This window comes from Chionomys nivalis, chromosome 25, assembly GCF_950005125.1.
Source record: "Chionomys nivalis chromosome 25, mChiNiv1.1, whole genome shotgun sequence".
In the NCBI taxonomy this organism is placed as follows: Eukaryota; Metazoa; Chordata; class Mammalia; order Rodentia; family Cricetidae; genus Chionomys; species Chionomys nivalis.
In genome coordinates this window covers 14,144,537-14,159,031 of record NC_080110.1, presented here as the reverse complement: position 1 = coordinate 14,159,031, position 14,495 = coordinate 14,144,537, and the positions used below count along the sequence as shown (strand labels likewise).

The 14,495-nt window shown below is 39.9% G+C and overlaps 1 protein-coding gene across 3 annotated transcripts in view; it reads right to left on the bottom strand.

Moving 5' to 3' along the window:
* The window catches only part of Kitlg (KIT ligand), an 85,737-nt gene that overhangs the window by 14,123 nt on the left and 57,119 nt on the right, over window positions 1-14,495 (bottom strand). For 2 of the 3 annotated variants that reach the window (XM_057758044.1, XM_057758043.1), the window contains exons 4-6: window positions 9,482-9,652; window positions 6,609-6,765; window positions 5,806-5,892 (exon numbers count right to left, since the gene is read on the bottom strand). In XM_057758044.1, coding sequence (XP_057614027.1) covers window positions 5,806-5,892; window positions 6,609-6,765; window positions 9,482-9,652 — 415 coding nt within the window. The remainder of the gene's footprint in view (window positions 1-5,805; window positions 5,893-6,608; window positions 6,766-9,481; window positions 9,653-14,495) is intronic. The other variant, XM_057758045.1, reaches the window with a different exon arrangement.

Here is a 14,495-nt window from a genome sequence, read left to right as displayed (position 1 = left end):
TCCTTGTGAGCTCATGCACACACATGTGTGAGAGGGGATGCGAAGGATGGGCGTTCAGCATAAAACACAGGGATTGTGCGGGAAGTTGTGGGAAGGGGTACCAACCACTTAGATGATATTAACACTACCTCAGGACAGAGTTAATAGTGCTCTGGCTGCGACATCAGAAAGACTTGGGACAGACATGTTCTAGGCATCCTAGGTTAGGGACCAGTAAGCATTTACCTCTTCAAACAAAGCAGCCCCTGCATTGCAGACAGATTGAGTATAACCAAAGCAATGACGTACATCATAAGCAACTACACCACTTCAGGAATCTCAGTATCACTGCCTACCAATAAACAATCTGGCCTTCTGTGTTTGTATCCCCTTTGAAGGATGACCAGCTATGGCTGCCACTGTCTACTGGGACCATGCACCCTCGGACTATTGGTAGACACAGGCTGTACAGTCTAAATGCAGCAGCATTCCTTCTATAGAAAAGGAAGGGAGAGGGATCCAAAAAAAAAAAAAAAGGCACGGATGCTATTTCTTCTGCAGAGGTCAGTGTTGCTCACACTAGCACACACCAGGGAAGACTTCAGCACCATCACCGTGGCTTCTCCACCAGAACTGGATGCCTCGGAGCCCACAGGAAGGGTAGCTGACCCAAAGCCCATGTGCATCACAGAGCACTGCTTTAGTCTGTACAAGAGATTGCCTGCCAAGACCTTGTGGAAGAGAGAGTCGATCAAGACGGAATCTGAGTCATCGTCCCTGGGCCACAACAGCATGGACTGTCCCTCATTATTACTAAAACCCGACAGTGCTTGAAACAGCTTACAGACTGATTCATTTGTTACATATCCTCACAATCAACATCTGGAAAACACCTGGAACACAGACATCTGTGCTAATCTTGCCTGGCTTCTCTTTAGGGAATTGGCCTGCTTAGGAACTCCCTGACAATGGCTCTCTCTCGCCACTTCAGAAACAGGCAAATGATTCAGATCCCAGACTCAACAGCATCACTGCCCCATAGTCCTATTGTCCCACAGGGTCTAGCTGTTCCCATATGAATGACTAACTCTCTCACTAGACATTAAGTATGGCTCCAAGCACATGCACACTGAGTCACTGAAATTCACAGAAGTCCCGGTGAAGGAGGGATTAGCACACACCAGCCTAAAGATTTAGAAAGTGCAAGCCACTTGCCCAAGATCACCCAGCATGCTCTCGCGGGTCCACGTATCCTGATTCACAGTAGATCTCTAGATGTGCAGCTGACCACAAAGCAGGGCTTTCTTTCTGCACTATTTATTTCAACACTGCTCGGAAGGCTCTCAGACAAGGGTTCTGGAAACACTCTGGCTTTGCATAAAGAATGCTACTATTTACTCTGTAACTATAACCCCATTCATATAGACAGTAGTAGGCCTGAGTATGACTCCTCCCTGTTCATTTTTATGTTTCATAAGCCCTGGTCCTCTGATTGACACAGTTTAGAACTCCTCCTCCTCCTCTTCCTTCTTCCTCTTCTTTCTTCAACTTCGCTTTTGGTTTTCCAAGACATGTAGCCCTGGTTGTCCTGGAACTCACCCTGTAGACCAGGCCAGCCTTGAAAGAGAGCCATCTGTCTCTGCCTCCCGAGTGCTAGGTCTAATGATGTGTGCCACCACAGCTTGGCCACTTATAACCCTTCCTTTTTTCTTTTATTTTATTGGTGTTTTGCCTGTATGTATGCCTGTGTAAGGGTGTTGGATCCTGGAGTTACAGTTGTGAGCTGCCATGAGTGTGTTGGGAATTGAACCTGGGTCCTGTGGAAGAGCAGTCAATGCTCTTAATCATTGAGCCATCTCTCCAGCCCCTGCTTATAACACTTATCTCTACAAACTATAATTCTTTTTTCAAATTTTCCTGACCACTCTTCCCCAAACAGACTAATTTCCTTCATGCTGTAGGCAAAAACATTTTACAGTTCTATGGTGATTCGTATTATAAATTGTACGTAGGTGTTTCATTCATATCTCTTAGAATGTGAGCACCGCAAAAGACTGGTATCTAACATATGAGTGACATTATACCTAGCCAAGCTGTGGAATGTAAGACCTATGTTTTACAAAAGAAAAAAGGAGTGAAATATATGAGAATGGGTAAGGAAAAGAAAGATAGACCAGGATGTCCACCTTACAAAGAGAGAGAGAGAGAAAGAGAGAGAGAGAGAGAGACTTAAATAGCTTTTGGATTTGCATCCAGGTTTTCTCTTTTTGTTTGTTTGATCGTTTTTTTTTTTTTTTTTTTTTTTTTTTTTGTTGCTGTTGTGGTTGATGTTGTTTTTGAAGTTAGAAAGTAGGAAATTCTTTCCTTCAAATCAGGAGTGACAGCCTTCTCAAACTACATAATTATAACCTTGGACACATTCTATGAAACAACTATTCTCACCAATTAGGCCACAAACAGTACAAGATGTGACTGCCAACAGAAATATGCAAAGAAAGAGCCATTACTGATTTTGGCTTCTCTGGGCTGGGAAGATGCAACTCCACTAAGGCTCCATGCTCTCTTGAGAGATGGGAGTTCAGGGTTGTTGACTTGGGTGGGATTGAACCCTTGTACTTGATGAAAATGAACTGTGCAAACAAGAAGCATCACAAACCTTTTGCTGAGTCTCTTTAAGGTATCAGACAAATAACAACCTATATAAGGGCAGAGAGACACATAGCAAAGGCTTGCCGGAACACAGCTATTACCGAGCAAACACACTGATATTCTCACGGCAATACAAGGAGGTCTACAGCCCAGATTGTTCAGTATCCAAAGTACTCTAGAGACATTTCAGAAAACCCAAACCATAAGAATGAGGCTGTTACCCTTTCCTTGTCCCTAACAAAGTTTTCAAAAAAGCCTGGAAAGGAAGATGAAGCTTCTCTATCAGTGAATGAACCACTAACCGAACAAAACGCAAGTCTCTAAAAGAATGCTACAAAACCCAGACACATCAACAATATAACAGTCATGATATGTGGCATATGTTAAAAAATTACTGACGTTTAGAGAATAGCTGGCCACAATCAGGAAGACAAAAAAGCTATAGAGATTGAATGCTAAGATGACATACATGTTCAACTTAGGTAGTAAGAATGTTAGACAAAAAGAAAATGTCTTGATACGAAGATAGAAAATCTCAGCACCAAAACATAAGAAGTAACTAGATGGAAATTCTAGAACATAAAAAGAAACCAGAGATGAGAGCAAACTCTAGCTGTAAGATTCAGTCCAGAGGAGGTTGAAGAAAACCTTAGTAAATTGGAAACCAAAGAAGTGAAAATTATACATTGAGATCGACAATGATAAAGAGGCTTCATAAAATTAATACAGGCAATCCCAGCACTTGGGAGGTGAAAACAGAGAATCAGCAAGCTGTGACCAGTGAGTTCAAGGCTAGCTGGGGCTGTGTGAGATCTTTTCTTAAGAGAAGCAAAAAGGGGGCCGGGCGGTGGTGGCGCACGCCTTTAATCCCAGCACTCGGGAGGCAGAGGCAGGTGGATCTCTGGGAGTTCGAGGCCAGCCTGGTCTACAAGAGCTAGTTCTGGGACGGGCACCAAAGCTACAGAGAAACCCTGTCTCGAAAAACCAAAAAGAAAGAAAGAAAGAAAGAAAGAAAGAAAGAAAGAAAGAAAGAAAGAAAGAAAGAAAGAAGCAAAAAGGAATGAAAAATAAAAACGATGCAAGTCTTGTGACACCTAACACAATACCAAACTAACAAAGAGATGTGTGACCGGCTGTCTCAGAAGAAGAGGAACAAGAGAATAAGGAGGAAGTATTTGCCTATGGGCAAACTCTCCTTAGCTTTGGGATTGGAAGGAAACTCAGAAATTCAAGAAACCAGACAAATGTCAAGAAAAATGAATACAAGAAAAATCCCCTGTCATTGGCATCTTTCATATTAATTTACCTTTCAAAGAATAAAAGAAAAAATTACTAACCCAGAATTTGCTATCTACTAAAAAGTACCTCTACATGCAACAAATATTACATACGTTTCTTTAGAAAAAGAAAGGATTTGTTGTGGATAGATCTGTGTTGCAGAAAATGCCAAAGGGGTTCTATTTCCTGAGAAGAATTAATGTGAGGTAGAAACTTGGATTGAGGAAGAAATGGAAGGGGTATGAAAATAGCATAAAAAGTGACACACTTTTTTTTTTATTGAAAGGATACAGAGTTGTTTAGAACAACAGTTTGAAAACTCTGAATATGGGCATTTTTGACTTCAGGGTATGACATTTTATAAACACAATAGATCGGGTCAGGTAAGGTCCATGTTTTTTTTTCCTGAAGTACACCAATAATAACTCTAAAAAAATATTACAAGTTAAGATGTATATTTTAGCTCCCCAAATCACTATAAATAACACAAAAAGATACTGAAGATCAAATAGAAATAAAATGGATCCCTCAGAACAAAGGGGCTAGAGTGAAAAAAGAGGGAATAAAAACTAGAGCAAGAAAGCAGAGGGAAAATTTATCCACAACAATGACATTACATATAAAGAGTTGAAACAGCAGAGGCAGCTGGGTGTGGTACCCATACTGGAATACTCAGTTCAGAAACTGAGACAGGCAGATACCAAGCCTGGTTACACATTAGAAATTTGTTTCCAAAAACCCAATGTATGTATGCATACTTTTGAAAAACCATAGAAACACAATATACAAAAACGTATGGGAATCAGCAACACCAGTACATACAAAGGAACTTTTACCTATTAAGGCAAAGAAATTAGTTTAAAATCAACTATGCAATTTTTCCAATTTTAGAATCTGGGACAGGTTGAGTAAGTTAGAAGCAAAGTAAGGAGGATGGAAACAGTAAATATTAATATCAACGAGACAGGAACTGAGGGTCTAAGATGTTAAAAGTGATTTTTTTGAATAGACGTGTAGGAGATTCTAAGATGAAACACGCATGAAAAACTCATCAGATTGGATGTGTTAAGCATGCAGTTCAGAATTTAGGTTTCGGGAGACTTCCAGCAAACATCCAACACTGTAGACTGCCAGCCCATGAGCTCTGGCACCATTTTTCCATCGGATGCATTAAAAGTCTATACTGTGAAATGTACAGATGTTTCCAGATTCTAAAACGTGAATGTCAGAGATTTTTCTTTTAAAATGACATAAGTTACTATAAATTCGTAAAGGAATGAGGCCAAAGTATATACACAGTATATTCAAGAGCCTTTGTAATTCTCGTTGCACAGATTTGAAAATAAGACACAGTCTTCCAGGACCTGGGTTCTTGGGTAGAGAGGACTGAAATTTCAGGGAAACAACTACATTCTCCTCCAACATACATTCTTGGGCAAAATGACAATGTCACCAATTTCCCAAACATGTGGTAATAAATAGAGACACAAAACTGAACATAATCTTGTACGTGGAGAGAGAGACTTAGCACAAATACTTTAAATGTCAAAACCCCATTCTGGCCCGGGACATTCTCCACAAAGTTTATTTTAAGCCTACAATGATTTTATTAAAAAAAAAAAAAGTCTTCATCATATTTCTACAGTTAATTTCATGTCTTATTTAAAATAATCTTAGCAGAAAGTTTATTGGCCTAATTCCTTCATCATTACCTTAAAACTCCAGGGAAATCCAAGTCTATCAATCAGATATTTAATTGTCAGGAAGACCATACAAGGAATAACAGTAACAGAACAGTATGATTAGCAATAGTGTATAAAATGTCTTTAAAGTCCATGCAATACTCCTAGAGAGGCTACTTGGAGCCATGCATGCATTAAGTCAGGTGCGTGTACTTACTATTACTGCTACTGCTGCTGTCATTCCTAAGGGAGCTGGCTGCAACAGGGGGTAACATAAATGGTTTTGTGACACTGACTCTGGAATCTAAATAGAAAGCAATAACGTGTCAGTGTTACCATGGTGATTTATATGAATCACAGAGTCCCCAAAAGGTGAAGTGCGATACCAGAGCACGTGCTGGGCCTGCTCCCCAAATCTAGATCATCCAGTTCCTACTTATTCATACTTAGTCCTGTTACTCAGTTTTTTCAAGAAAATCCACTATAGCTATCTTGCAGAACAATGATTTATGGCATGCATATACATGTTCAGAAATGTGAATAACAAAAAGCCGTTGGTAATTCGTCACATTTTGAAAGAAAGCAATGATGTTAGTTCTATCATAGGGACCCAGTTCAGGGAGAATGGGGATTAGAATGAACTGGTGAGGGTCAGAATTCAAGTTTTAAGGATATAAGAAGTGAACAGTAGAGACACTGGGAATGAAGAATAACATAATTTTACTCTAACAAATATCAGGTAAGAAGAAAAAAAATGTGAGTCATCATTGTGCATTGTTAACTCACACAATTCTTCCATTTAAAAATAGTGAGTATTGTTTTTGCCTCAGAAATTGACATATCTCTAACAATTAATAGATGATAATCACTAGTGGTCATGGATACTTGTTTTTTTTTTTTTATTGGGAAAACAGACATGGTCTTACCATCATAATACACCCAGCTGATTCAGAAATAGAGTCTTAATAGAAGTCCCAGCTGTCTACATGCATTTAAAACAGAAATGATTAAATGTCTTACCTTTCTCGGGACCTAATGTTGATGAAAGCACACAATCACTGGTGTCAGCTGCCACCGTAAAGTCCTTGAAAGCATCAATGGATCTATTGAAAATACTAAAGAATTCTTCAGGAGTGAAGAGCCTGGGTTCTTGCCTCTTCGGTGATTCTTTTACATTCTAGACCAAGAAATAAATAAACTAAATAAATAAGATTCTATTTTCCAAAGAACTCGAAGTCTTCACTGAAGTCAAGACAATGGACTACTGACTGTGCCCTCAAAGATAAACTATTTGAATTCTACAAGCTGACAGTTTTGAACAGCTGTTCTAATAGACACAACTCAAACTGGATAGAAGATAATGATTACATCATATCAGTCTCAGATTCAACTCATGACCAAAGCAACTAGAGGAGGCAGAAATACAAAAGGACAATAAAATGATCCCCCAAAATTAAGAATTTTAAAATATGCTTATTAAAGTATGAATGTTAGCTTTTGTTTTTTGAGACAGAGTTTCTCTGTGTAACAGCCATGGCTATCCTGGAACTAGATTTGTAGACCAGGTTGCCCTTGAACTCCGAGATCTGCCTGCCTCTGCCTCCCCAAGTACTGAGATTGAAGGTGTGCATCACCACACTCAGTGAGTGTTAGCTTTTAAAAGACTCCTCCAGAAAACATGTTCCAAGAATTTCCATCTGGGCAGTCCAAATATAGAAAGGATTTGAAATGAAGGGAACTCTTTTAATTTTTTTATTTCTTAATTATTTGTACATATGTGTTGAGGGAGTTGGTGGCATGTACAGGTATGAGTACAGATGGCCACGGAGTCCAGAAGAGGGTATCACATCCCCTGGAGCTGGAATTACAGAAAGTCGTGAGTTACTCGCCATGGGTTCTAGAAACTAAATAAACGTGGAAAGCTTATTGCCTTTGCCTAATTACATTTGATTTATATTATATATATATAGTACATTTATATAATATTATATATATTATTATATTTAATTTATATTTGCCTTTGCTCTTTACTGCTGAGCCATCTCCATAGCACCACGGAAAATTCTTATACATCGATCAAGAAATTCCACTCACAGGGAAATACCCTACTGAAACTCTCAGGCACACATATCATAAGACAGAGAAAAACTATAGCAGCAGTGTTTGTCACCCTGTGCCAATCAATGGATGTGTGGCTTACTAAACAGTGGTATTCTCAGTAATAATGGAATGCTCAGTAATAATGGAATCAACTGTTATATGTATGAAAGATACTATAACATAAACAATACGGGATGAAAGAAACACATGATAAGAACAGAAAGAGTATGGTTGGCTTATATAAAGCTTACAGATTCAAATCATAGCTCTCCGTTAGGAACACATAAACAATTAATATTATATAGTATCAGTAGCACACATCTATAATTTCTGGGGCCCCAGTAAAAATGTCATGGTTAGCAAATGCACATTCTTTGTTATTTGTGATGCTTTATCCAACACTGCCATTCATTAAACACAAGTCATCTTTTAATCCTCAATATACACACTATTTCCCTTGGGATAATCTTGTGAGGTACCCGTTCTTTTGTGATTCCTACTTGCTACAAATGAAACGACACTCTAGCTGCAATAGTAATTGGAAGAACGTAGAGAAGGCAATGTTAAGACTGTGGATTTCAAGCTTTGGTCTACGTTCAGAAATTAGAAAGTGAAACAAGAGAAATAGTAAGCTGTCATGAAGAGATTATTGATGACAAGAACACCAAGCAGAGACAGCGTTAAGTAGGATTTGAATCTTACGAGTAGCTAAAGTTTTGATGAGAACATTCAGGGCTTCAAGAGAAAAGTGTTTAGACTTCTAGAAGTCCAATAGGCCAAACTGGCTAGGTGAGCCCTCTATCCAGTTCGATCTCGTTCTCAACCTCCCTACAGCTGTTACCCTTTAATACAGTTCTTCACGTTGTGGTGCGCCCCAGCAATAAAATCATTTGTGTTGCTTCTTTATAACTGCAATTTTGCTACCATTGTGAATGGTTACGTAAATATCTGAGATGTATGATATCTAATATGTAACCCCTGTAAAAAGGGGATGCTCCCCAAGGGTTGCAACCCACAGATTGAGAACCACTGAATTAGATCCTCCAAAACCTAGTCTATTACAGAGATAGTACTACAAATAACAATACCACAATGTGTCCACATTTATTTTTCTGCATGTGGCCCTAAAGTACTCATCAGAGACACCCTATGTTGATACTTGTGAGAGGGAGTGTGCCCCTGGGCCCTGTTTTAGGAATAAAGAAAGTAAAGTATCAAAAAGTTAAGACAGGCAAGGCTGATCAGTGACAGACTTAGAACTTGAACTCTTACTGTTAATTCCTTAAGTCCTGGGGTCCATTACTATCCCACAGGAGCAGGAGCCAGACTAGGGTCCTGTCCAGACCCTGAAGATGGACCAAAAATTCTACAATGACAGGAGGAACCGAAGTGTACCATTGTTGTCAGTGTGAGCTAATTACATCACAGAGAACAGAGCAAGTAGTCTGAGCTCTCCAAGGGCAACATTGGGTTTAAATACATTTGGAACTTACTGGGAAGGTGATATGAACTCCACTGAGGTATGAGACGGAAATAAAAGCAAAAGCAAAATTGTTTTTAGCATTACAGTGCGAAGATACTGTTTTTTCACCTTAGGTGGCAATATTTAGGCCCGAATATTCATTTCAGCATTGCAGTAGAACTACAGATTATGGACTCTGACTAGTTTTAAAATAAAAGTTTATATTTAAAATAGCACCAAATCAGGAGGCTCCCATCCCACCAATACCATTGGAGAGGAAAGGTCTTAAGAGCTGTATAAGAAGAATGAATTCGAATGACTATCACGTTACCTTAGGTGCATTTTCTTCCATACATTCCACAAGGTCATCCACTATCTTCGTAAGCTTGTCTATGATGGAGTAATTGCTCAAGCCTTCGGAAATATTTGAAAACTTGTCCAGAAGGTCAGTCAAGCTGAGTGACAACTGTATTACCATATCTCGTAACCAACAGTGACTGGGCTGGAAGACATTCAAAGAGAAGACCAAACATCCATGAATAAAGGGCAAGGGAGCCAGAGGGCTCTTCACATCTATCTGTCACCCGAGTTAGTCACAGACTGCAGGACAAAGGACTTCCTTAGAACACAGCAGGTCAACTCTTGTCTTGCTCCAGCCAGATTTAAAAAAAAAAAAAAAAAAAAACCAGAATGCATGAGATCAGAGGAAATGGTCCATGACTTTCCCTTCCACGGGAGAAAAATGAAGCCAATAAGAGCTAACCCTTTACCCACACAAAGTTCATCTATGAATGGACTTAAATTCTACAGATGATTATTTATGGTCTACTCACTGTGATTCCCCCCCCCCCCAAGAGCATTAGATACAGGTTGGTGTTGTAGGAATTACCAACAGTTACTGGGGAGGGGAGTCTTAGCTCTGATGGAACTTCAAGGCTAAAATAAATGAACCTAAAGGTCTTGATAGGTTTCAAGGCTTCTGAACAGACAGATTACACAGGCGGGCACGTGGTTTGAGGGCTGAATGGAAGCCCTTCAGCCTCGTTGGCAGTACCAACTGTGTTGTGTGTGGGAGGGAGCGCAAGGTGAAAGTGTTTTCCTTGTTCAAAACTATCATTCCACAGTTTGCTCAAAAACTATCTAAAATTTCAAGGCTGTGATAGCGGCACACGGCGCCCAGCAGGCCCAGCTCAGGGAGCCTGTTCTGCCCAGTTGTTAGATAGCAAGGAGAAGCTGTGATCAGGCCCAGCTGCTCTCTGGTCTAGAATTAATATATTGTTTTCTATGGGGCCTTTACTGCAGCGTACTCTGGGGCGTGTGGGGTTGCTCAGAAACTATGTACTAAAAAGATAGATGAATGGATAGAAAAAAGGAATTGATTAGAGGCCAGAGAATTGACTCTGGTTAAGAGCACGAGTTGCTTCAGCAGAAGACTCGGGTTTACTTCTCAGCACCCTCAGGACAGCTCCCATACATCTCTAGCTCCAGTTCCAAGGCGCCCCAATGACCTCTTCTAGGGCTTTGTAAGACTCTTGGATCTACTGGAGAGACAACCAAAGCAAACAAATCCATATTCACTGTCAGCCTCTTTCCACCTTCCTGCTGGGAAGGCAGGGGTGGGGGGGATTATTGGGGGGCGGAGAGACAGAATGTGGAGGAACAGGATGAGGGGGAGAAAGGAGGGCAATGGATGACCAGTTTTGACTAGAACATCAAGCAGTTTCTTTTCCTTCTTCTTTTTTCTGTTTAATTAAATATAGTCAATGATTTGCAAGGAGAACAAAACACAGTGCACTAAGCATTTCATTTGTGAGGCCAGAAGAAGTCTGTTGTTCCATTGTTCCAAGATTATGGTTATGAAATAGCTGATTAAGTGTTGTCAAATTCACAAACAGAATCCTTTCTCCTTTGCCTGAAAATGGCACTAAGGCAACTTCTTATCTTTCCGGGGCCATTTAAAACTTTAATGCTTAAAAGTAAATATTAACTCACAGCCATTATTAGAAGACAGACTGTTCTCGCTGGCTCAAAGAATGTGAAGGGTGAGGAAAGTTAACAGTAATGCAAGATGTTATAGAAAACACACGGCCTTCACATAGCTGAAGGACACATCATTAGACTTGACTGGGTTTGTTTTTTGTCTTTTTTTCTAATCCATACATATATCTTTCAAAAGAAGAAATGAAACTGCTTTCAATAGGAAAACTGGCCTGTGTTTTTCCTTGCCTCCATACTGTATATAATCTCACCTTCCGATTTCCATTCTCTAAGTATTTCGTTTGAGAGATGGTAGGAGGTTAATTAGTGGGTCTTTCTGAGGCTCCTGGAGCATCATGTGTTACTCCTACATATTTGTACCCATATTAATCGAAAATGCTAATTGACTCCATGACCTTTAAACTACCATCTTTGGACCAGGAGCAGATCACCACCACTACTGATTTAGCTACGAATTTTCCTAGGGATCTGAGTGGACCACGGGCATCAGATAACATGATTTCACCACACGACTAAATGAAAGATACAATGAAAGGCAAATATAATTGTCAATATTCTAAACATGAGTGGGAACTGAATGCTTGGCATTGGCAATGATGAAAACACCCACGCAGCCCTAAAATCAGGCGAATGTTGAAAAGAAAATGCGTGGGTTCCGTAAGCTGTGTGATGAAGCCGCTCTGTGGCATCAGTCAGTCAATTTGAGCCATCCATGATGAAAATGTGGTAGAAATACCTTGGGGCTTGCTAAATCTGGATATTTTGTCCCCTCAGAATCTGACACGTTATTCTCCATCAGTTGGAGAAGCACAGTCTCTTTGTGCCCAACATAAGATTCAAGGGTTTCAGCTGGGTGGTGGTGGTGCATGCCTTTAATCCCAGCACTTGGAAGGCAGAGGCAGGTAGATCTCTGTGAGTTCGAGGCCAGCCTGGTCCACAAGAGCTAGGTCCAGGACAGGCTCCAAAGTTACAGAGAAACCCTGTCTTGAAAAACCATTAAAAAATAAAATAAAAGGGTTTCACAGTAAGCAAAGCAAACTTGGTATACTTGGTAGCTATGTACTTTCTTAGTGAGCTGAACTTTGGTATAGTACTATCAATCAGATTCTGAAGGAGAAAAGCCCTAGGTAGTAAACTTTGAATGGTATTCACAAGAAGTACACACCCAGCTTCTAATTCTTGGCAACAGGAATATGATTCCATGGGTGGGCAAATCGAATGTTTCCCTAAAATAGCACGCTGTAAAAGATTATGTCTTTCCATGGTTAGTAGAGCCTTCCCCAAACCCTAACTCCTTTTGGATGATCTGGGTTTGGGAATAACTCTGTGAGTCCTCCCCTGAACAATTTGTCTGGATCTTCAGCGCTTATCCATTAAGTTTGCATTTTCTCTTTAGAATTAAAGAGATGGACAATACAAGTCTGACCAAGATGGTATTCAAACAAGCAATATAAACACATGCTATTTCTTGGGACAGGACTAGAAATGGCTCCTGAGCCAGACCCAAAATAGCAAAGTGGGAACACATCTCAGGAGGTAGCAGAGCCCTAAGGTCACGAACTCAATTCTTAGGTAGAGTCACCTCACTTGGAATTCTAGGCAAGACAATTCATTTAGGGCTTCCCTCCCTCCCTCTGTGAAATAAAAGGATCTGTTTCATTTGTCCTGGCAACTGCTGGAGTCAATCCCCATCTGTGGTTACTTGTAAGAACATGCACAGTGAACATTTAGTGTCTGAAGTGGAATTTGTTGTAGGTATGAAATGTGCAGAGAATTTTCAATAATGAAAGGAAGGTACACTATTTTACTGATAATTTTACATTAAAGTAAATGATTGCATTTTGAATATTGCAAGCTAAATATAATTTATTACATTCAATTGTATCTGTTCTTTTAAACCTTTTTTTTTTAATGTGGCTACACAAGAAGTGAGGGTTACATGTGGCTCTTTCTTTCCTGTCAGATAGTAATTTGGTTACATGTTCTAAACAGCTTATCCATTTTCCTTTTTCTTTCATTTTTAAGAAATACTTTCTTAAGGCAGGTATTGGAGGCATGGGACTATAACCCCACTATTTCAAGATGATGAAGTAGGAAGATATGGAATTTAAGGTCATTCCTGGCTCCACAGTGAGTTTGAGGTCATCCTAGGCTACAGAAGAACTTCTCAATAAAATAAAATATAAAAAGTTTAAAGTAATACTTTCTTCCTAAATGGAAGGTTAAAGTACATGGAGATAAGCCCGCTTATCTACTTAGCTGAATTTAATTTCTAAAGTAAGTATCATATCATAGGGGTGGACCGTCTAAATCCATATGGACAGGGACATGTCTTATGATGACAGTGGACACCCGATTCAGATAAGCCCATAAGAAAAATCTCTGCCACAATAGTAGTGGTGATCAGGGCTATAATTAATAGTCTTTGAGTTGGGCTAAACTCTAATGTGTCAATTTGGGGACTCAGACAGCTGTGGAACAAGGAAGAAGCACTCTGCACAGACTCAAGGAAAATCTACAGAGAATCAGACACAAGGAAGGGAAAACCTGGTAGCCTTGCAACCACAGCCCCCATGAGACCGCACACACCCAGGCCCTTGGCGGTGAGCTGTTTTTTCTCATCCTCCAACCTACCTTCCCTTCCTTTCTCCTTTCCTTTCCCTTCCTCTTCTTTTTTTCCCCCTTTCTTTTCCTGGTTAAGTTTGAGTTCCCTATTCTTAAAAAAAGGACCATGGGCATCCTTATCAGTGTAGTAAGATAGGTTTCTTCAATACACAGAAATCTGGCATTTTCACTACAATTAAATTAAACGTTGTCTGGTAAGTGGTTTCTGAGTAAGTACTGTATGCAGGGATGTACTATATCTAGGGAATGGAAAGAAGAAGTACTATATCTAAAGAATGGAAAAGAATACAACACGGTGAAGAGGCCACCCCTGCTCTTTCTGTAGTTAAGACAGAATAAACAAAGGGGTCAACAACAGAGTCATAACATCTGGGCATGGTAGCACACCCGTGTATACCAGCCAGCCCTTGGGAGGCTGAGGCAGGAGGACTTCAAGCTTGAGACCCACCAAGTTATTGTCATCATAATGATAATAATAATGACAACGATGATGGTGACAATTATTATGTGCATGCCACACATCACAACACATTGAGATGAGCACATAACCCCACATACTTCAGTTGCCTTCTAAGAATTATGATATTATACCCACAATGAATACCTTCTTGGGAATTCCACAGAAATCAAGAGATAATGAGCTAAAAGACAACATTCCTTCAGCGCGTACATGGTGTTAGTGCTGCTGGCCACTGTGTCTTCAGTATCAATTTCCTAGGGTC